The following is a 21290-nucleotide window of genomic DNA, read 5'->3' as shown; positions in this document are numbered from 1 at the left end:
AAAGAGAGTGAGGTTGAGCTGCAGGTTGGCCACGTGATTCCGACTCTCACTCGTCATCCTTAGGCGGGACATCGTCAACATACCTACACAACCTCATGAAATACGCCCATGAACCTCAATATTCGCAATATCAGAAGTCCAAGCCGTTTGATACCATTCTTTGCTAACATCACGTCTTTCGATAGCTCTATCGCACACAATCATCAATGTACTCACCTCCACCATCACCAACAGAACCAACACCATCTAAGACTGTCTCCTCACGACACCGTCATGCCAAAAGAAACCGCGACCTAACTGCAGAATCTGGCCTCGATGTAAGACACCAGCCCAATACAAAGGACACCATTTGGGATTCCTGCCGGGCCGCACCGGAGCATATGCTCAAGTCTGAGACAAGGATTGCTAGTAGTACTACTACTATCTTCAACACCACTTTAATACATGACAATGTTCCGCGGAGACTTGCTGCATGTCTCAGGAACGGCTGCTAAAGTGGCTCGCGTCTCGAATGCAATGTTCGCGATTAGACGCGGTTAGACCTCGTGCTGCGCCTCTTTTAGACTTGCTGCAAGGTCCTTTGACAGCAGCTGAGCGCTCTATCTGGAGACACGGGTAAGAGAACCGGACGGCTCGTCCCGCCGCGGCCTTAGGAGGGCTCTGGTCGACTTATGGAATCGTCTTCATAGGGGTATAGTTGTAGATGTCAGATATACATCATGATATTATCGTGAAGTGAACGGACCTAGATTTACGTCTTGTTCATTGAACACGAACGATTATACCAGAGCCATCTCTGCCTTCTCAAGACAGCAACACACAACGAACAACCAGCCATTATCCTCCTATGTAACCCCCCTCCCTTCCCAAACATCACCTTCACATCACAACCCCATAATCCTCCTAAACCCAACATTCTCAACAACCCACGAGCCCCCGAGCCGAAACGCCCCCGGCCCCTCCAGCTGCCCATCAACCTTGCCCATCGCCATCCTCACCAGGAAATCCCCCAAGTGCTCCGTCGGCGAATGCATCCCCCTCATCAACCCCACCACCGGCGACAGCGCCGCAACGCCCACCTTGTACAGCATCCCCGGGTCCGGGATATACGGCAAAATCTCCTTGTGCCTCCGCGCATCCACAAACGCCGGCCGCACCGAATCCGCCCTCAGCGCGCCCGGATTCGCAGCCGTCATCTCTCCCAGCTCCGCCTCCGTCTCGCCCTTTACCCTTGCGAAAATCGCCGAGAACCGTCCCGGCTTCTGCGTCGCCCCTTCTCCCGAAACATAGATGAACCGAAACGGCTCCGAGGGCGTCGTCGTCAGCGTGGAGAATGACTTGGCCGCCGCCAGAGTGTAGTCCTTTGTGATCTTGACGTACTCCTGCGCGCTGACCTTTGTCTGGCTGATGCCCAGGGCCCAGACGCAGGCTTTCGCGCCCTGGAGCTGCTCCAGCACTTTGGCGTCGTACTTTTCAAAGTCCTGGTGCAGGATGACGTGGATCCGGGGGTCCTTGGCGTCTTCGGCCATGCGCACCGGCTTGCGGCTGAGGATGGAGATTTTGGTAATGTCTTTGGCTTTGATCATGGCGTCGAGGACGGAGCTGCCGACGAGGCCGGTGGCGCCTGTGAGGATGATGTGCATTTTGGTGAAGTTTGAGTTGCGTCGACGAGTATTGTGTATGTTCTTTGCGGCTCCCACTTATACCGAAGTAAAGGTTTGTATCAAGAGATGGAGTGAGTAGGTAAGGTAGGTATGGGTTGGCACGGTCGACGGTCGTCACAGATGTATAGGTATGTATTCACTTATAGATGGTATGACCGTAAGAATTTACTCCAGGAGGAAACAGGCCATTATATATACCTACATAAGGTATGTCCAAATCCTCTAAAAGGAAGCCTTAAATACGACAAACTTACACCATGCCCGGGCTTATTATCTCCATGTCAAGCCCACCAAGGCCCGGACATAAACCCATTGCTACGCGTATGCTGACAGGCCGATTACCGCATTAAGCAAAAGCTTAGGATCCTCGAGGGATCCGCCGGCGGGAAACTCCATCTCCGCATCTCCGCCTGACATATTGTACTGTACTACTATTATTACCTATTCACATGCGCCAGCGCTTGTATGTAAATGTCTCGACTGGGAACTACCTAGTAGATGAGAAAGGCGAGCGTCATGGGTGTAACACCAGATCTCTACTAATCTCCGTCTCGGTATTTGCGGGTGGAGTTGAATGGCAACTCTGTCGACACTACATGTACCTACCAAGCCTTAAAAGATGACGCTGATAAGCTCATACCTACCTACCTAGCCACCACATGCTTGAGAGCTGACCCGAAAATACCCTAAAGGGGCCAGCTCAAATTTCAGCTGTCAACGCGGATTCGGCTTCGAAGGAGGGCATTATGGCCATGCTGAATGTTATGTTGACACATTTTCTAATTGCATGTTGTTTCTTACCTACCAAGGCTCTCGTGAGTTACGCTTCTGACCGATGAGATGGGCCAGAGCAAGGCTTGAATGTTTCGTAGTCAGTCACCCTAGTCTCAATCTTCAACCATTCACCGCGAGAGACAGAGCAATGGCGCTCAAGGAGCATCAGGCAGAAGTGTTTGATTCTAAACACCCCTCAGAAAAAAGTGACATTCGTAGGTAGGTAGAATTAAGGCCCAGCAGCCTTGCGCAGCCCCTACATACTTCGTTCTACCTAGTCCCCAATAGACATGCAACGCCGCATATCCTTTTCAAATCACTTCCTTTGCAGATTCCATCGTATCTCGCCACATTGCTATCGATGTGGAGTAACCGTTTTGATTTTTCCATCCTATAGATGCAAGCTCATTGCACGTCGTGTTCGTTTCATCATCATCGTTGTGCGCATCGCCAAAGGATGCATGCCAGAATAGCATTTCCCGCCCATTATCCACAAGAAAAACACCAAGGAGCTGACAATCATCCCACGAGTCATATGGAAGCGGGCAGCATCTTGTTGGCAACACGTTTCCCCGAGCCGGCGGGACGGAGCACAGCGCTATAACATCCCATATTGAGTCCAGGGCACCCAGCCGACGATGCGGCAAGATATGCCGTCAAGGCAATGCATTGAGCGCTGCGAGATTCCTTATTCAGCATGTTCAAAAGAACTCTGCAGAGGCTGATCCTACTTGCATCGCTCGCCGTAAGCTATACCGCTGTAGGCCGTTACACTCGCGGAGTCACTGGGGCAGCGACGCTGAATTCGGCCAGTGGGCTCATGACGCTGCTACTGCTATGGCAGCCTTGGCCTTGGTTGTAGACCTGCGATTTACCAACTTGTGTAGGTAAGTCGCGCATGGCCTGCTCCTCACAAGCCTGTAACTCCGCTCGTAGCTGTGGTTGGTCATTGTGTGCCGCACCATGTCTGCAAGGGAGGACTAGGGAAAGGCATAGATGATCCCAAAAGGGCTTCGTCATGCAGCTCATCCCCGGACCCCCATCATGCCGGTCGAATCGTTCCTCAGACGAGGAATCTGAATCTCTTCATCGTCCGAAGAATCAGCCGCTTCGGCACCTGCCCGGTCGAGCATCCTCTCGATATCCTCATCACGCAAGACTCTTCGCGCACCGCTATGCCCAGCACCCAGCCCACTGGGAAGCGAAAGAGAACCTCTCAGGTGGCTAGCGGGTCCCTTGACGCGTCTCTTGGGCGTCGTACCGTTGGGGCTGTAGTATGAGTGCTGTGGCGAATCTACATCCATTGGCGACCCCGGGGGACGCATCATTCCAGGGGATTTGTCAAACTCAGGCCTCCTGTGGACATTCGCTGGCCGATGTCCGGGAAGGACTTTTCGAGGAGCGCTGGGCAGCGCGTGTCTTGTCGTGGGGTTTCTGAAAGCACCCGTCTGGGGGTGAGGGGAAGCTGACGGCGAGAATGTATGCTTCAGGTTGGCCGAATTGTTCGGACTGCTCATGAAGAGCAGCGCCTCCATAGCATCCTGCTCCCTGACGTTCTGATGAGAAGGGTACAAGATGGGGTCGGTCGTTCGCGCGGGCTGAGACAAGGACTGATGGGAATCGACGAGCATTGGCTGGCCAGGAGTGTGAGGAGATGCCGAGTGGGAGTGGGAGAGCATCGTCGGCGTGTATCGAGGGCTAGAATTGCGGCGCGGGTTGGAGCGCGAGACAGGGATGGACGGCTGGATGGTGGCCGGAGGGGCGAGAGAGGGCTTGTCAGAGGTCAGGTAAGGAGAATCGGACTTGCGGCGGGCGGCGGCCTGTTGGGCGAGATGTACCTGAGCAGATGCGGTGGTGACATCCAAACGCGGACTCGCCGAGGAGCTGTGCCGCCTGATGGTGGAGGAGCCCGAGGCGGGAGAGACGGCCTGGGAGGCGGCCATTGATTCGACCTCCTCGATGGAGTGGCCTTGCCAGCCAAAGTTGACCTTCATCATGGCGTAAGAGAGGCGTGTCTTGAGCTCGGCAGACAGCTGCGAGAGAGGAACAGTCAGTACAAGCTGATATCATCTTTCGAGGTCTTCCAATTCCTGGCTCAACGTACCTCTCCTATGGTGCTGCCGGTGGACGTGGCGCTGACGGTGCTGAGGTTCCTGGCATGCCCCTGGCCGTGCCCCCTGGCAGGGCTCATGCCGGCCTTGACCTCGCCGTCCGCCATGCGCTTCTTGGAGGCGCCCGCCGTCGATATCCTGTCCTGGGCCGCGGCAATGGTGGAAAGCTGCAGCAGATGGTCGTTCCTGTCTCGGGCAGCGGCAGACGAGGCATCGTGAGCCACATATCCCGCGGCGCCGTCCGTGACGCTGCTGATATCGCTGGCCGGGGGCGTCATGGCCGGTGCCGAGGAGCTTGTAATGTGGGATTCCTGGGAGTTGGTGACGGTCAGAGGGATGCTGAGGGCAGCGCCGGGGCCACTGGCATCGAGAGCATCGGATTGCTGCGATTGCTTCGGCGACGGGTCCCGGGGAGTTTCTGCAACCTCGCTCTGGGACGACGCGGCATCGCCGTCCATGGTGGACGCGGACAGGTCGGGGGCTGAGGCTGGGATGGAAGCGGGAGCGGGAGCAAGAGCAGGGGAGGAGGCAGACGAGGGCGCGGAAGCAAATTGGGATTCAGAAGCAGCGGCGGCGATGGCGACGGCGGCCGAAGGCGAGGCTGGCACAGCTGGAGCAACGGCCGGAACAGATGCTTCGACACCCGCGGCCGGAGCCAGAGCAAGAGGCGCTGAGTGCGACATGTCGCGCAGAGCGTCGAGAGCGCGACAAACGCAAACCCCCAGTGCGATGCGATGCGGTGCGTTGCGTTATTACGCCGGGAGCGATCTGGCGGGATTCAGACAGAGTCAGAGTCCGAGTCAGTCAGAGTCTGAGGCGCGTTGGCGCGTCTCGACACGGCAGAGCTGGGACGAGGCGGGCAGCCAGGCGGCAGAGCAAATGAAGCAGAGACGGGACAGCCAGAGATTGAAGCAAGCGGCTCGACAGCCCAGCACGGCATCCAAGCGAGCAAAAAGGTGCGTGTGTTGAAGCAGAAGTTCGGTCTGGTTTGTGTGTGTGGGTTACGCGCGGTCCAGTCGCGACGGATGCGGGAGGGACGGGCAAGGACGGGATCCCCCCCCCAAAGGTGCCCCCCCAAGGACCCCCAGAGCAGCCCGGAAGGCTAGGCGGGTGAGCGCTGAAGAAGCACCGCTGACAGGGCGCTGCGGTCGCTGGAGAGAGCGCTGGAGGCGCCCCGGTTCGGTCGCCGGTCAGCGCCCAGTGGCTTCCAAGGTTCGAAACCCAATCCGCCGTTGCTCGCAGTGGAGCTTGGCTGCTGAGGCTAGAAGGCCTAGGCGCGAAGCCGTCAAATCAGTCGCATCGACACAGAGCAGTTCAATGGCTGCCAGCGCTGCTTGAGAGACCTATTGATTGAGGCTTGGAGGTGCCCGAGCATCGCATCACGCATCACGCGCACGCAAACATGGAAAGTCACCAGCGCTAAGCCGGTGGGTTCTTCCTGGTGGACCCGGCGCCTCCAGTTGTCGTGGAAATAGTACTATGGTAGTATGGAGCGGCATGGAGCGACTGGAGGAGGTTGCTGTTTGTTGTGATGGCAAGTTGTCCGACTTGAGGCCTCGAGCCGTGTGTCGTACAAGAAACAGAGAGAGGGAGAGAGAAGAGGGCGTGGAAACAAGACAGCGTTGAAGCGTGTTGAGAAAAGCTCAAGTGCTATAGTATAAGGTAGCTTGCTTTATTGTGTAACCACTGCGATACCAAGACAACGTTTGGAACTCAACTCTTTCTCTTTTTGGTCGACATTCCGCCTCTTTGGATTCCCATGTCATTCTCTTCTTCTGCTCCCAGGTTTCTTTCTTGCAGAAAATCTTCAGCGGCTCAGCTCGCTAACACCAGCCAGGGCAGCCTGCACCTGTCTCGCATCATCCTCCCTGCATCGAGGGTACACGTAGAACAGGGTGCTGTCTGGTCTTTTTTTTTTTTTTTTTCTCTCTTTTTCTTCCTCTTCCTTCATCTTCTCTGCCTCGCGTGGCCGTACGATGCAACCTCATGGCCGCACCTTGTGGGCGGCTGCTGCGCTTCTGCAGCATCCTGGGAAAAGCCTCACTTTGACATGATACTATGGCATGCATATTCGCTCTCCGTTCTACAAGGGTTCACGGTTAGTCTGGGCTCGCGGTGGGACGTCCTGCACAACCTGCGTCTTGGCCTGTCCTCTTGTTTCCCCGCTCGTAGAAGAGAAGAAGAAAAAAACCCCGCGGGTTGTTATCTGATCAGACACGAAAGAGAGAATGGCTGGGTGTGTTTTTTCCGTTCATGGCTGGAGTCAATCGCCATGTTGCCATGCGGATTCTAGCTAGAGAAGCCGAAAATGGCTCTAGCGAAAAATTACTGCGTCCATGGTTGAATCTTTTATTTTTTTTTTTTTCTTTTTTGGTCTTTTGCTACCGCTGTGGCGAATCATCAGGCCCAAGGAACCGAAGCTTCGCGTGTGAGACGGCCTAAAGAGAATTCTGCAGTTGGCTGTTTGTTGTAGGCGCTGCGAGACGCTACAGGCAGACCATCGGAATCTCCCTTTTCTGCTTCTTCTGCTTCTTTTGCTTCTTTTCCTTCTCTGCCGTCTGAGACCAGGCGGATCGTGAAAACTTGCACTGACACGAAGTCACGTGCTTGACGCGACACGATTTCCCGCCTTAGTCAGCAGATGGAAGATTAAGTCCAGCCAATGGTAGCCTTGCATGATGCCTCGCATGTTAGGACGCAATTTCGATGCGAACTTGAAGATAGGTATGTATAATGAGGATAGATGGGCAGGATCAGAGTGATGTGTTGCAGAGTGAAAGATGGGACGTCATCAGCATATGGGTACTGTTGCCTCCGCTCTCAACGGCTCTGGCCTTATGTGCATCTATAGGCCCTCGTTGCTACAGACGAGCCATGACTGAGATTACCTGCATACTATACTCATCTTACCTCTACCCACGCTCGGGCTCGTCTCCGCCAACGGCTTGCAGTCCTTGCGCTCCCCCGTCTAGAATGACACCCTCGTTGTTGTCCAAGTCATCCTGAACTCTTCTCCATCCCTTGGCACGGCTGGCTCGACCCTCTGCATCAGCCCCTTTCCCCTTGGCATCATAGACAGGCCGCATCGCGGCGCCCAGTAAGGGGTTCGCGCTGAAAGCGCCGCCGGCATTCTTATTGCCAGACGTCTCTTGCAGAGCTCTCGAGTTGAGCTCTTCAGCTTCGTCCTCCTCCTCTGGTGTGACTGGACGCTGGATAGGCGCAACCGTCTTCACCACGCGGCGCCCAGCAAGGTCAATGCTGATGACCTGCTGCCGCTTCTCGTACTCTGGTCGGGCGTTCCACTCCATCTCCCGTAGAATCTTCTGCTGCCTTTTCAGCTCCTTTGCCCGCTCCTCGGGGGTTGCCCACATGTTCCCCGTCCCGCTCATGGCGATGGATACGTCAAAGTCTGACGCTTCATCTCTTACCGTCGTACGCCGTGCGTTTTGCGCCTGGAAGTTGAGCAGCTTGTCTCGATGCTCCCGTGCTTTGGCAGCCGCTTCTGCTAATGACGGAGCGTCGTTGTCCAGCCCTCGCGGCGGTGTGAATGGTGCCGGGGTCTTGACCACGTCTGCCTTGCGGTGCGCTGCCGCATTGGCCGCCATCTTTTCCTTGCCGCGCTCGTCCTTGAGCTCCCTGACCATGGCCTGGATCTCGTCCGAGCTGAGTAGTGGTGTTCCGCAAAACGTACACGGGCCCAAGCCCTCCTTCAAGCAGATTACCTTGCCACAAGAGAGACAGTTGGGTGCGGCAGCTTGGAGAGGATGTCTGGTCGCTACGCAGTTGCATTTTCTTGACTTGGCGTCCTTGTCTAGTGTTGGGTTTGTCGTAATCTCCAGAGACCGAATGGCCGCATCCAGATCGGCCAACGCCGTTGATTGGCCCGCCATTGGCACTCCTCCAGATATTGAAATCTTGGTGACATTCCCGCTGCTGGCTGGCTTTGGCGTCGATGTCCGTGAGACTGGCGTAGACTTGGCCTTTGACTTGCTTGGGCCGTCGGATATGAGGTAGCCACCTGCTGTAGTGTTTGTTTTCTTCGGCGTTGGCTCTTCGACCTTGGCGGCAGGCTGCGCTTTTGCTGTAACGGTGGGCTCCTTGATAGAGGCTGGTCTTGTCGGGGAAGCGGGTCTTGATGGGCGGTTGCTGCTCGGAGCGCTAGATCGCTGAGAGATGTATTCCAGGTCAGAGTCCTTTTTGTTGTATGCCTTTCCCGACGGGCCAGCGTAGTCGTCAACCCTCCGAGCTTCTGGGGTATGCAGCGCTGATTTCTTCTTCTTGGAACCCCTGTTCCATTTTGGCACAGGCTCTATTGTTTCGGCGGCCGTAGGTTTTGACGATGTCGGTGTCTCCTTTGATTGTGCTTTTGACGGCGCCTTTGCGGGAGGTTTGGAGCTTGAGGCTGTTGAGGAAGTTGGAGCAGCAGCGGCAGAAGAAGCCGGATCTTTTCGGCGGGCGTTGAATGTAGAGATGAACTCGATGACGGCGGGCGAGTCGCCGAGAAGGTTGTTGAAGTGCGTCACTGCTTCGGGTTTGGACAGGGTCGAGGCATAGTCGAGGACCTGCTGGAGCTCGTCCTCGGGGAGCGGCAGCAGCCGAGCGAGCTGGTAGATGGACATTGCAGTGCCGATTGCAGCGGTTCGTTGGGTGTCGGATAGCGAGGGAGAGAGGGAGAGGCGGATGTCGGAGATGGAAAATGTGAAGCTCCAAGTTGGAGCTGCCGCTTTGGCTTAGGTATTGGGTTGCAGGTACTTTATCTGGCTGCCCGGCAGATGAGTCATGCCGAAGGGGAGATGACGAATGTCTAGATAGGTAGATGAAGTTGGAACTGTCGTTCACTCCAACAGTTTCAATGCTAATTAAAGGGACTGTTATGTATTACTTGATGAATGGGAGCAATTCACAGCACCAATGTCTCAAAGTGCGCTGGTCATTGCGCCGAGTGACACTTTGCATCATGGTGGGGCTGCAATTCGAGAGACCGAGGGAGTGAGGCAGCGTCACATCTCGAGCTCCTCGGTGCACTCATGCGTTTCCCGCCCAATGGAGCACCAATTGTATGTTTTGTAATCATATCGTCCAACATTACAGCCACAAGTTCATTGCTAGTCCTAGTCTCAGCAATAAGGAAGGTATCATGACATGCCAGGCTGTGAGACCATCCAATGTCATGGAACGTCTCTTCTTCTCATCTCAGCCCTACTACCTACCTAGGTATGTAGACACTCCCAAGCCTCAGCAAGGTCTATCTTTGTCAGCTGCCCCTGCACGGCAATTATGTGCCAATTCGTCCGGCAATCTCACCTCAACGGCGGCCCCACGAGACAAATGCCACAAACCATTGACCTGCTTCCATCCGGCCGGTCCGTCTGTTTTTTGTCGCTGCTTGTGCCTGGCAATCCTCGTTACCCGATGGCTTGGACTGGACCCGGCGGCATTAAGGCGGGCTTGAGGCTTGCACCAAAAGCGGTTGAGCCGGGAAATCCCGGACTATAGCCGGGGTGGTGCCTCAGCCGTGCGCACTTTGTCCTCTCCATACAAGAACCGGCAACCCAAACCTTTTCCTTGCTCTGCACCATCGTCTCCAATCCGTCTGTCGTTGGATCAATTGCTCTGCTCCTCTCTCTAGACCATCATGTTCGCCGCTCGAATCCAGCGCAGGGCCTTCTCTGCCTCTGCCCGCAACGTAAGACCTTCCCCTTCTACTTCCCCTCCCCCGCCTGTCGTCGATTCTCTCCCTTCGTCGTCATTGCCCAGCACTTCTAGCTGTAAGCCTCATCGTGTGCTTGTGCTAACCAGCTTCGCCATTTCCTTCACTATAGCTCTCCAAGGTTGCTGTCCTCGGCGCTGCCGGTGGCATTGGCCAGCCTCTCTCTCTCCTGCTCAAGCTCAACACCCGTGTCACCGAGCTTGCTCTGTACGACATCCGTGGCGGACCCGGTAAGTTGCTCTCCATGATGTCCCCTTCATGCGCCAATTTTCCTCTGCGCACTTTTCCACACCCGCCCATTGCTCCAACATGACGGCATGACACAATGGCTAATATGCTCTCTGTCTTCTCTCTCTCCTCCTCCAGGTGTCGCCGCCGACATCTCCCACGTCAACACCAAGTCCCTCGTCAAGGGCTATGAGGCCACTCCCAGCGGCCTCGCCGCCGCCCTCAAGGGCTCCGACATCGTCCTGATCCCCGCCGGCGTCCCCCGCAAGCCCGGCATGACCCGTGACGACCTCTTCAACACCAACGCCTCCATCGTCCGCGACCTGGCCAAGGCTGTTGCCGAGTCCGCCCCCAAGGCCAAGCTGCTCATCATCTCCAACCCCGTCAACTCCACCGTCCCCATCTGCGCCGAGGTCTTCAAGGCCCGCGGCGTCTACGACCCCAAGAAGCTCTTCGGCGTCACCACCCTCGACGTCGTCCGCGCCAGCCGCTTCGTCTCCGAGATCAAGGGCACCGACCCCAAGGACGAGAACATCACCGTCGTCGGCGGCCACTCCGGCGTCACCATCGTCCCCCTCTTCAGCCAGAGCAACCACCCCGAGCTCTCCTCCAACGCCGAGCTCGTCAACCGCGTCCAGTTCGGCGGTGACGAGGTCGTCAAGGCCAAGGACGGCGCCGGCTCCGCCACCCTCTCCATGGCCTTTGCCGGTGCCCGCATGGCCGACTCCCTCCTCCGCGCCGCCGACGGCGAGAAGGGCGTCATCGAGCCCACCTTTGTCGACTCTCCCCTCTACAAGGACCAGGGCATCGACTTCTTCAGCAGCAACGTCGAGCTCGGCCCCAACGGCGTCGAGAAGATCCACCCCATTGGCAAGATCGACGCCAACGAGGAGAAGCTCATCCAGGCCTGCCTGGGCGACCTCAAGAAGAACATTGCCAAGGGCGTCGCTTTCGTCAACGAGAACCCCGGCAAATAAGCGATTGCGAATTGCGTTTGCAACGTCATGAAAGCGTTCTCTTGTCTTTCTGAGCAATTGTTCCCTTGGTATTGTTTTCTTCGCGAGACATGCGGAGGAGTAGGGATTAAAGAGGCGGCGCTTTGTGAATAAGGTGCACGGAAAATTATGGGGGGACGTTTGGATGAAAAATGAAACACTTGAAAAAAAGAGGAGACAATCATCTCGGCCTCAAACGAGGCTCCGTTCCTGTTTTTTTCTTTCTTCCCTCTGCTGTTCTGCAGCTGCCATAGACTTCCATTGGGGTCTCTGTAACATTAGCACAAAATAAATAAAACAAAAATTCTTAATCTCCAAAGACCTCTGCTTCCTTAGAAGATCACTTGCTTGTATGAGAGGCTTACTTGGATGAAAGTGTGAGCAAACTCAGCCGGATTGAGGAAAGACATCTCTCTATTAATCTTGGGCGTTACATCTTCTATGTTACCCAGCCTCTTTTCTCACGGAGAAAACAAGGGCATTGTACAGCCTCCCAACTCTATACACAGGTAGTTAAATCTTTCATGTTTTATCTTCCCTTCTCCGTTTTGCCTCTCCATACACGACGCATCACCGCTGAAAGACAGAGTCATCATGACCCAGACGCGGCCGCCGGCTGCTGACGACCCGTAGCCCACGCCTCAATCTTCCTCTTGCGCTCCTCAACCCTCCTCTCAAACTCGGCCACCTTCTCCAGCCTCTCCTTCTCCTCCTGCTCGGCCTTCTTCTTCTCAATCTCCTTCTTGCGCTCCATCTCGCGCTTGAGCTGCTCGGGGCGGCGCTCGGCAATGTCGCGCGGGCGGTAGTCGCTGAAGAATCTCTTCAGGACAACCTCAATGACCCAGCAGAGCACGTAGTCGAGGACCATGACGGTGGTCATCTTGGTCTTGAACTCGTCGGTGAAGGGCACCAGCTTCATCTGCTCGTTGATCTCGGGCATGAGCTCGAGAGCGCAGATAAAGGCGAGGCCGGAGACGCCGACGATGCCGTAGAACATGGCCCGGTTCTCGGTGATGGACTCGCGGAAGGGTCGGCCCTGGTAGTTGATGGCAAATGTGGAGATTTGTTGGATCAGCTGCAGCAGGTAAATAGCCGAGTTGAGCAACGACGGCGCAAATTCGGCCTCCAAGTCAATGTCACCGGAGCGTCTATAGCAGTGTTAGTGATGAAATCGATCAGACCGGGTGCGTCGGCAAGGTACTCACGGTTCGATTCTGTCGCACAGACGAGCAATATAGATCAGGGTGACAATATGAACGGCAAACTGTCCCAGAATGGATCCGATGATGTAAATGTTGAAAATGTTGGGCTGGGGTCGCTCCTTGCTCAGGCCTTCCACGACACGAGCTCGGGAGATGCTCAAGAAGCAGACCGACATGAGCATACCGCTAATGGTGTACTGCGTGTCGCCGAACTTGATGCCCTCGAGGTATAGGACAGACAGGGAGTAGGCGCTGATAAGGCAATTTAGGGCGAGGATCTTGTACATCTGAATGGTAGCGACGAGAGTGCATCGGCCTTGGCGGATAATGTTGGGGATAGCCATGACATCGCGGAGCTTCGAGGTAAAGGGCGCGGCGACGGACGCATCGCCCAGCTTCAGCGTGGGGGGCTCATCATCACCCATCTCAGCCTCCATCATGCTAGAAGCCAGTGTATCAGCCAGACTGGCCGCCTTCTTGTTAACGGCCTGCTGACGACTGTCAATGAGGTTCTGAGCACCGGGCGACGTAATGGTTTCCGTAGGGTGGCCATGCTGTTTGATGTATTCCTCGGGCGTAATCTTCTTCCTGGCAGCTTCGCGTTCGACAGCCTTTTGATACTGGGGGTTGCTAGGTCCAGGAGGGTAGAGGTGGGCAATCAAGACGGGAACCGGGGGCGCAGGCTGGTTGAAGCGCTTCATGAGCTCGCATTGCTTCTGGTACATTTCCTTGAGCCTGGTGTTGCGGGCATGTTCAGCGATGCGGGTCAGGTCCTCCTTGGTACCGTTGAGTAACGCAATACCAATGTGAGCCTGTTTCAGGGCTCCGACATCGTTGGTACCGTCACCAGCCATCAAAGTGTAGTAGCCCATATCCTTGAGACCCAAGAGAATGTCCTCCTTTTGCTTTGGCGACACGCGAGCATAGACCCAGGTATGGCGGAGCAGGTCTTTCCATCCAGACTGATCCTTGAACTTGGCCAGAGCGTATCCGGTCACGCAGATATCCTTGTTCTTGAGAATCTCGGCATCGATGGGCTTCGAAGGATCAACATGGATGCTGACTTTGTCGTCCACGCTCTTCCAAACGAGGCCGTCGCCGCCAGCGTTATCCTCGGGGGCATCCAGAATGAGAACATCGCGATCGACGATTTCTACTTCGCGGGCAACGTGGACAGCAGTCAGGGGGTTGTCACCAGTGATCATGACCACGCGGTGGCTACTCTCGTTGAGCATCTGGACGGCCTCCTTGGCGTCTTCCTTGAGAGGGCAGTGGAGGACCAAGAAGCCGGCGAATGTGAGATCGGCCTCAACCTTTTCTCGCTTCAGATCGTTGATCCTGCTAGCGCCCAGTTCAGAGTCGACCGTGAGTTGCTTGTATGCCAAAGCCAGAACTCGGGATCCCTTGCGGGTGAAGTATTTGTACGTCTCCTCGTAATCGGCAGGCACCTCGACGAGCATCTTCTGAATGGTCTCGGGAGCGCCCTTGACACCGGCGAATGTGCCCTTGATCTTCTGGCCGGTACCGGTGTGAATACCATTGACAAACGCGACGGAGCTCTGACGCTTGAGGGCCGAGGAGAACTGGAAGCGGCGCTTGATGTGAACGTTGCCCTGAGTAGTGCCAGCCTTGGGGGTGCTCGAGAGGATGTCGTTGCGGCCGAGGCCCCAGCCAAGGGAGCTGAGAGTAGCCTTCTCCATGGGGTCTCCCACAATGTCGCCCTCGTCCAGTCGAACCAAGGCATGAGCGGTGGCGAGGACCAGCTGCGTCTCCAGACTAGCTTCTTTGACTGCAATAATGGTAGAATGCGCACCGTCGCCTTCTCGCTTGTCCTCAACGTCGGTATGGTTCAGGCCCAGCCCAGCAATACCCTCGACGACCAGGTCCTCGCCGGTCAGCGTTCCAGTCTTGTCGAAACACGCAATGTCAACGCGTCCGGCGAACGGAATACGGAAAGGCTCCGTGCAAAAGATGGCCAACTTGGAGAGGGCTGCCAAACTAGTGTTGACCGCGAGACTCAGCTCCATAGGCAGTTCAGGGGGCACAACGCTGGTGACGATCAAAACGCAGTCCAGCAGGAGCTTGGAGCGCTTGCGATCCCTCTTAACACCTTCATCCCAGACATACCACGAGGCAGCCACCGCGAAGATGAGGAGAAAGAGGATGAACAGAAGGGCCTCGAAGTTGTTTGCGGAAACACGTTCGGTGGAGTAGATCATGGTTCGGACCAGGCTACCCTGAGAAGTCTCGAAGCCGGTCTTGATGACAATGGCCAGAGCTCCGTCATCAGGAGCAGCAGGGACACCCGAGGCCAGTTTGGGCCTCTCCTGGTCGGCGTTTCCATGGGTGATTTGCAGAACCTTGGTACCACCCCAGAGGAAGGCGTTCTTGTCAAGGCCCTCTGGCTCAAGGAGAGCATCGGCCGGGCGCAGCTGGATCGAGTCCTTGAGCAACGGGGTGCTCTCTCCGGAAAGCATGGCCTCGTTGACAATGGCAGTGCCTTCAACCAGGAGCATATCACACGCGACACCGCTGTCTTCCTTGGTTCGGCCAACGGACACGAGGTCACCAGGCAGGAGAGCATCACTCTGAATCTCGGTCCACTTGCCCAGGCGGTAGACCCAAACATCGTAGGGCTTGATGCTCATTCCGCGGAACTCGTTGAGGGTACGCTGGCGCTGCCAAACCACGGTGCTCTCGAATGCGACGAGCATGAAGAGGGTGAAGAGCGAGTAGTACCAGTATTCATCGAGCATCCACAGGCCAACACAGAAGATCTGGAAGACGAAGAAGGGCGCAACAGCGTGCTCCTTGAAGAGCTCTGTGAATGTCGGGACGGGGATGTCGAAAGTGTTTGTGCCATAGTGCTGCTCGATGCGAGTCAACTCGGATTGCTTGTCGATGCCCTTGGACATCTGGAACTGGCCAATGGTGGGCTTGGGCTCGGCATCGATGGGATACGCGAGAGTGCTGAAGGACTTGGTATCGGGGTTGTAGAGGAAACGACGCTTCTGGAAGAGGAACGAAATGTTGGTCTTGCCACCAACCTGTTGAATGGGGGAGCAAATGTCGTTAGCTGGCTGGACATACTGTTGACGCTTCACGAAGCATGTTTAAGAGAGATGCGGGTAGACATACCTTGTCGCGCACCAGCTTGCAGATCTCGCCGGAGCCGGCGTTGGCAATGGGCAGAACCTTGATGAGCTCGGCATCCTGAATGTCCTTGACCTTGCTCGCCGTGAAGCGCGCATCCAGAGTCACGCTCCAGTGGGTGCTCAGCCAGACGAGGGACTGCAGGGTGATGATGGTGCCGCACCAGACAAACGTCCACTCCGGAGCGCCAATGTGCTTCTCGTACAGGTCCGGAGTCAGGTAGTATCGCAGGAAGATGGGCCACAGAATGGCAAAGGGCCAGACGTAGGCATGCAAGTAGAACGGCAGCGGACGGAGAAGCTCCGCATGCTTGATCTGCGGATTGTCCACGAGGGCTGCCATGACAGGCAGACGGAGGCTGATGGAGGCCCCAAGCGGCAGCGGTTGTCTAGAGGCAACGGAGGAGAGTCAAGGGCTGTCAGGGGCTGTCAAGGCGCCGCTGCTGCTGACATTGAAGGGAAGCAGAGGCAGAAGCAGAGGCAACGAGCAGACAAAGCCTCGGCTGGCGGAGTTGTGGGAATCCAGAGGTCGGCCGGTTTGAAAGCCGCGATCTGTACTTTTCGTTGCCTTGCCTCTAGCGAACATTCTGGTGGCAAGTTGCGGGCTTAGTCAGCTATCGGAGGGGAACGCAATGCCGCTGATAAGAGACGGAGAGCCGCACGTCATTTCCTCCCCACAGCTCGAGCCTGATTGATGAATGAAGCTGAATACAGTATGAAACGATATTATGAGCAATTGAGAGACAGCTGCATGCCAATTGAGAGGGACTATGCGAGCAAGGCTCTGGAGGAGACGGAGGAATCGATTGGTCCATGTGCTGGGGTTGGGTCTTGGTCATGCCCCTCTATACAGCCTGATCTCGACATTATCACGAAAAATACCTAGGAAGAAACAGTATTATATGTACATACATCTACCAACAAATGTCAAATCAGAGTTCAAGTAGCATATCTAGGTATGACAATGCCATGCGTCTACTTACCTACTACTCAATGCTAATCATCTACATATGTATGTTTCCAGCTTACAGCAGGACAAGACGCGCAATTGGAGGCCCCCAAAAGAGCGCTTACAGGGTATCCGGTAACTGCTGAGCAGCGCAGACTTCGCCCACCTCAGCGTCATTCAACAAGTCCATGTCCAAGCCCAACCCATCCAGATCAGTACTCCAGGTATCTTGTACCAGCATTCCATGACTCTCATCTTCACTTACCCTTACTGCCACCTCCTGCGAAACCCCGTCGACGCCCCGTGGGATAATCCTGCTTGGTGAGCGCAGCAGTGCATCTGCTGCCTTGAGCCGTATCATGTCATACAATCTTTTGTCGTATGTGAGAAACGGGGAGATTGTTTGATACATTGCGTGTAGAAAGTCTGCCGGACCGCATTCAAGATACTCTCGTGTGGCAAAATAGGAACCACGACGAGAATTATAGGAATCGTGTATATGGGGGCTATCGTAGGCATTGGTGGTGCACAATATCACATCCGCCAGTGTGTTGGTGATTTCGAACGATTTGATCAGCTATTCGATGCCGTGTTAGATCCAATCAAAGGTCGAGTCGTCGAATGAATCATTTCGCGTACCTGGTCTCTTCCCAAAGAAACCAAGTGTTCCTTGGAGTTCATGGTAATGGAGGTGAGAAAGTCTTGTGCTATCCGAGACGGAAAGAGAAAAGTCATGGAATCGTCGTTCGCGCAGGACGAGAGCAGGCTCCGGGACATGGCTTGCTGCCATATCAAAATTCGCATCCAGTGCTTGGTGATGTTATAGTCTGCTCTCTGCACAAGATCGTAATCCGGAGCTTTCGGAGCAATGGCTTCCAGGGATCTCTGGACTGCGATGAGGCGATCTTGTTCCGCGTGGGCTTGATAGGATTCGTACATGTAACGGGCTGTGCGATAGAAGAAGGCGTCAAAAGCCGCAAAAAGCGTGGCGAGTTCAATAAGCCCTCTCCCATACTTGTCGAAGTCGCTCAAGTTGGCCGTAGGGATTTGAACTGTTTCGAGTATAGAGATTGGCAGATCATGTTGAATGGCATATCCTCTTCGCGTTATCAAACAGTGTCAGCTGTTGCACTTCCTTCACAGTGAACACGAAGCTGTCGTTACCTTTCGCTAACCCAGAGGAGAATGTATACCAGTCGCTTATGGGAAGTGACTGCACCTTGTGCATTGATCCCATCATGTGAAGATTGGCAAGTCTCGACTTCTATCCTGTCCAAATGGAGGAGTCGAGCGATCGAGATGCCCTCCTGGAGGTAGAGCATAGAAGCGTTCCTATTGTCGGCCTTGGCATGGTATACATGAAGAAAGAAGGATGTGAGAGCTCCTTCAATCGATGGATGCTCCCGGTAGTTTGTCAGGTTGCGACACCGGTTACACTCCCTTTCCAGGTATTCGCTGGTGACGCGTGGTTGAGCATCTCCGATCGCAGTGAGATTCAACTGGGCCATTGTCGCCGCACAGAGTGCCAATGCCATAGTATAAGCATCGGATACTGGTGATTCATTGGTTTCCGATTCTTCAAGTCGTTTGAGTAAACCTTGCACATCAATGACTGGCCAGACGGGATACATCCGGGATCTGTAAGCCTCAATGATCTGCCGTAGTGAAGACAGCGGCACCCTTGCTGGCTCAAACGCGGTGGAAGCATCGTGGACGTCGACCCCCGCCAAGTTTGGGTTGACCTGATCAGAAGCCAGCTTCTGGGCATCGACTCTCCATTTCCAGTTGCATCGTTGCGTAAGCTTCGAAGTCTTGGGGCCGCGCTTCAGCACGGGCTTCAAGTAGGTGCACTCGAGCGGAGGTTGTGCGTCGAGGCACTTGCGACAAGGCCGGCCATTGTCGCACCGGGTCTTGCGTTGAACACAGAAGTCGCAGGATCTCTTGGCCATGGACAGTCGATGGGCAAATGGATCGAAAGCTGCCTGACTCCGGAGTAATTAAAGGAGATTACTGACGAGACTGGGCGGACAATTGATGAGTCCTGAATCAAGTCAAGTCACAGGTGGAGAAGATGGGGGACACATGGCGATAGCTTCCAGGCAACTATCCCCGGACCCGTTGATGGAGTCACGCATGGCCCCGTGTACCGCCTTTATGTATGTGCTATGAGGGCGGATGCATGTATTTTGTGTTGTCGTCGATGCAACTGGCCCCCCACGAGGGGCTCTTGAGCGGGGGTGGAGGCTTGAAGGTGTAGTGCTTGTATGTAAGTGGGAGGAGATGCAAAAAGCTCCGACTGCGCTGCGGGTATCGGATGAGCTAAAACGTCTGGGTTAAAGTGCTCGATGAGAGATGGCCTACAGACGTGGAGTGATAGCTTTACTTTGAACATTCATGTGCGATTCCAGACTTCGTTTTCCTGTGACGGGCAGTAGAGGTTGTACCTGGGGTATATTTGCAGAGAATACCATCTGTTCTCAAGTGAATGAAGTTAGAGGCATCGTATTGATAGCAGGAGGCCATCTTGGAGGCGGACCCTGACCCAATATCTTCAAACGGCAGGACATGAAAGTTGCCCAACAACCCTACTAGTATCCTACTATCGAACTGGAAAATAGCCATATCATGCGCAGTTAGGAGACTTGGTCAATGTAACACTGTAGTTGTTCACGATCAACTCTGCCGATCTCGAGTAGCCACCCGGAAAAATGCTGGACAATTCACACAGCAATTCGCGGGGAAAGTTGGAGAACCTGCACCCCAAGCTACCTCCCGCGTGATCCATGATCTCATCCGAGCGAATCGAAGCATTTGGCGATGCCAATGTCTTGATTGATGCTTCTGTAAATTCTGTCAAGAATACAATATCCAGGTATATAAGCCCATGGGATCAATACATCCTCAGCTCTATCCATCTTCATACAGTCTTCTATAAGCAATCTATCCCGAAGCACTCCATTATTTCACCATCTCGAATCTTGATCCTCTATCACAATGGTCAATATCCCTCGAACACAGACGGCTGCTACCGTCCCGAAGCTTGGTGGCGGCGTTGTCTTTGATCACAACTACCCGGTGCCGCAACCTAAGCACAACGAGGTCTTGGCCAAGGTGCTCTATTCCGGCGTCTGTCAGAGCGGTAAGCACAAGCCCGGCTTATACCATTATACACACTCTGGCAACCAGTACAACGTAAATAAACGTTGAATCACAGTTCTTACCCATGCTTCTCTGCAGACCTCCACACACAAGCCGGCGTAGCCGCTTCAGCCAACGGAACGCCAATCACCAACGTCAAACTCCCTCACGTAGGAGGCCATGAGGGCATTGGCCGTATCATCGCCTTGGGCCCCGGGGTGGACGAAGACATCAAGGTCGGCACATATGTCGGCATCAGGTTTGCCAGTCGCATCTGCCGGCGCTGCAGCTTCTGTCTGGCTGGCAAGGAACAGCATTGCATCAAGAGCACGAATCATCTGCACCACGAAGATGGAAGCTTCCAAGAGTACATTGCTTTGGATGCTGGGTATCTCACTATCCTCCCTGATGACATCGATCCTGTCGTCACTGGACCGGTTCTTTGTGCTGGATTGACGACTTACAAGGTAAGTGGGGGAATCCTCTCCAGTCCCAGTCAGAGTCCAAGGTAGCAGCTGACAATCATATGTCTAGGCTGTCATGAACTGCAACGTCAAAGCAGGAGACTCTGTTGTAGTTGTCGGGGCCGGCGGCGGATTGGGCCATCTCGCAGGTATTCACCCTCATAAGTTCGCATCGATTTTCCCTACTAACAGCAGATGTTCAGTCCAGTATGCACAAGCACAAGGCGCCATTGTCTACGCCGTAGATGGCGGTGCCGAAAAAGGAGAGTTCCTAAAGTCACTTGGCGTAACCGGCTACGTCGACTTCACCACCACCCCCAATCTCATCGAGAAGGTCAAGGAAATCACCGACGGCGGAGCGGATGCAGTCATCGTCACAGCGGCAAACGTGAAAGCCTTCTCCCAAGCTGCCGACATGCTCGCCGTTGGCGGAACCCTCAGCTGCGTGGGCATCCCTGCCGAGAGAGGCTACCTCGAGACTCCCATCAGCACCATCGTCATCAAGGGCCTTCACATCACCGGCAACTTGGTGGGATCGCTCAAGGAATGCTTGGAGGCGGTGGATCTTGTGCGGAGAGGTATCGTGAAGCCAAAGGTTACGGTTCGTCCGTTTGAGGATCTGCCAAAGATTTACGAGGAGCTGGAGAGGGGGGATGTTTTGGGCCGGATCGTGCTGAAGATTGCAAAGGACGAGTGAGTCTGAACTGCGGCGATGTAACGCTTTGACGAATTCAAATAGTGAGTTAAGTGAAGAGGTGCCTACATGAGAAGGCTTCAACTGTAGCGAAGACTATGGATAGAATGTAAATGTGATGTAACTGAATATGTGTATTGAAGTTCTCTCGATATCAAATCCAACCCCGAAGTAACCTGACAATCTACCGAGACGCCGTATTAGTTTCA

General features: G+C 54.8%; 7 protein-coding genes across 7 annotated transcripts; 2 read left to right on the top strand and 5 right to left on the bottom strand.

Annotated features, from left to right (window-relative positions):
* Positions 1–884: 884 nt before the first annotated feature.
* On the bottom strand, positions 885–1643 carry TRIREDRAFT_111304 (uncharacterized protein; the record flags this gene model as incomplete). The annotated part of the gene is made up of 1 exon (XM_006968692.1): positions 885–1643. The coding sequence occupies one exon, from the start codon at positions 1641–1643 to the stop codon at positions 885–887; it is 759 nt and encodes a 252-aa protein (XP_006968754.1).
* Positions 1644–3463: 1820 nt separating this feature from the next.
* On the bottom strand, positions 3464–5007 carry TRIREDRAFT_68624 (uncharacterized protein; the record flags this gene model as incomplete). The annotated part of the gene is made up of 2 exons (XM_006968691.1): positions 3464–4471; positions 4543–5007. 2 exons carry the CDS (start codon positions 5005–5007, stop codon positions 3464–3466), a joined length of 1473 nt encoding a protein of 490 aa, XP_006968753.1.
* A 2454-nt stretch (positions 5008–7461) lies between these two features.
* Positions 7462–9168, bottom strand: TRIREDRAFT_81565 (uncharacterized protein; the record flags this gene model as incomplete). The annotated part of the gene is made up of 2 exons (XM_006968690.1): positions 7462–8836; positions 8888–9168. 2 exons carry the CDS (start codon positions 9166–9168, stop codon positions 7462–7464), a joined length of 1656 nt encoding a protein of 551 aa, XP_006968752.1.
* Positions 9169–10135: 967 nt separating this feature from the next.
* On the top strand, positions 10136–11767 carry TRIREDRAFT_123729 (malate dehydrogenase). Its single transcript, XM_006968747.1, has 3 exons — positions 10136–10235; positions 10372–10489; positions 10626–11767. Exons 1-3 carry the CDS (start codon positions 10185–10187, stop codon positions 11462–11464), a joined length of 1008 nt encoding a protein of 335 aa, XP_006968809.1. The 5' UTR covers positions 10136–10184; the 3' UTR covers positions 11465–11767.
* A 307-nt stretch (positions 11768–12074) lies between these two features.
* TRIREDRAFT_23221 (cation pump, Ca2+ pump) lies at positions 12075–16179 on the bottom strand (the record flags this gene model as incomplete). The annotated part of the gene is made up of 3 exons (XM_006968630.1): positions 12075–12630; positions 12688–15731; positions 15823–16179. 3 exons carry the CDS (start codon positions 16177–16179, stop codon positions 12075–12077), a joined length of 3957 nt encoding a protein of 1318 aa, XP_006968692.1.
* Positions 16180–16906: 727 nt separating this feature from the next.
* Positions 16907–18743, bottom strand: TRIREDRAFT_68455 (uncharacterized protein; the record flags this gene model as incomplete). Its single annotated transcript, XM_006968689.1, has 3 exons — positions 16907–17362; positions 17425–17884; positions 17950–18743. Coding segments are annotated over 3 exons (1710 nt in total), but the record flags the coding sequence as incomplete, so codon positions are not given.
* Positions 18744–19779: 1036 nt separating this feature from the next.
* Positions 19780–21084, top strand: TRIREDRAFT_68590 (alcohol dehydrogenase; the record flags this gene model as incomplete). Its single annotated transcript, XM_006968746.1, has 4 exons — positions 19780–19924; positions 20023–20390; positions 20458–20536; positions 20591–21084. 4 exons carry the CDS (start codon positions 19780–19782, stop codon positions 21082–21084), a joined length of 1086 nt encoding a protein of 361 aa, XP_006968808.1.
* Positions 21085–21290: the final 206 nt, after the last annotated feature.

This window comes from Trichoderma reesei, assembly GCF_000167675.1.
Source record: "Trichoderma reesei QM6a unplaced genomic scaffold TRIREscaffold_25, whole genome shotgun sequence".
Taxonomy (NCBI): domain Eukaryota; kingdom Fungi; phylum Ascomycota; class Sordariomycetes; order Hypocreales; family Hypocreaceae; genus Trichoderma; species Trichoderma reesei.
This window is presented reverse-complemented; position numbering and strand designations above follow the sequence as displayed.

Excerpts from the sequence above, each read along its gene's own strand:
- TRIREDRAFT_123729 (XM_006968747.1), top strand. The coding sequence starts at position 10,185 with ATGTTCGCCGCTCGAATCCAGCGCAGGGCCTTCTCTGCCTCTGCCCGC. Across the intron at positions 10,236-10,371 it reads TCTCTGCCTCTGCCCGCAAC|CTCTCCAAGGTTGCTGTCCT; the intron begins GTAAGACCTTCC and ends CCTTCACTATAG. Across the intron at positions 10,490-10,625 it reads CGACATCCGTGGCGGACCCG|GTGTCGCCGCCGACATCTCC; the intron begins GTAAGTTGCTCT and ends CTCCTCCTCCAG.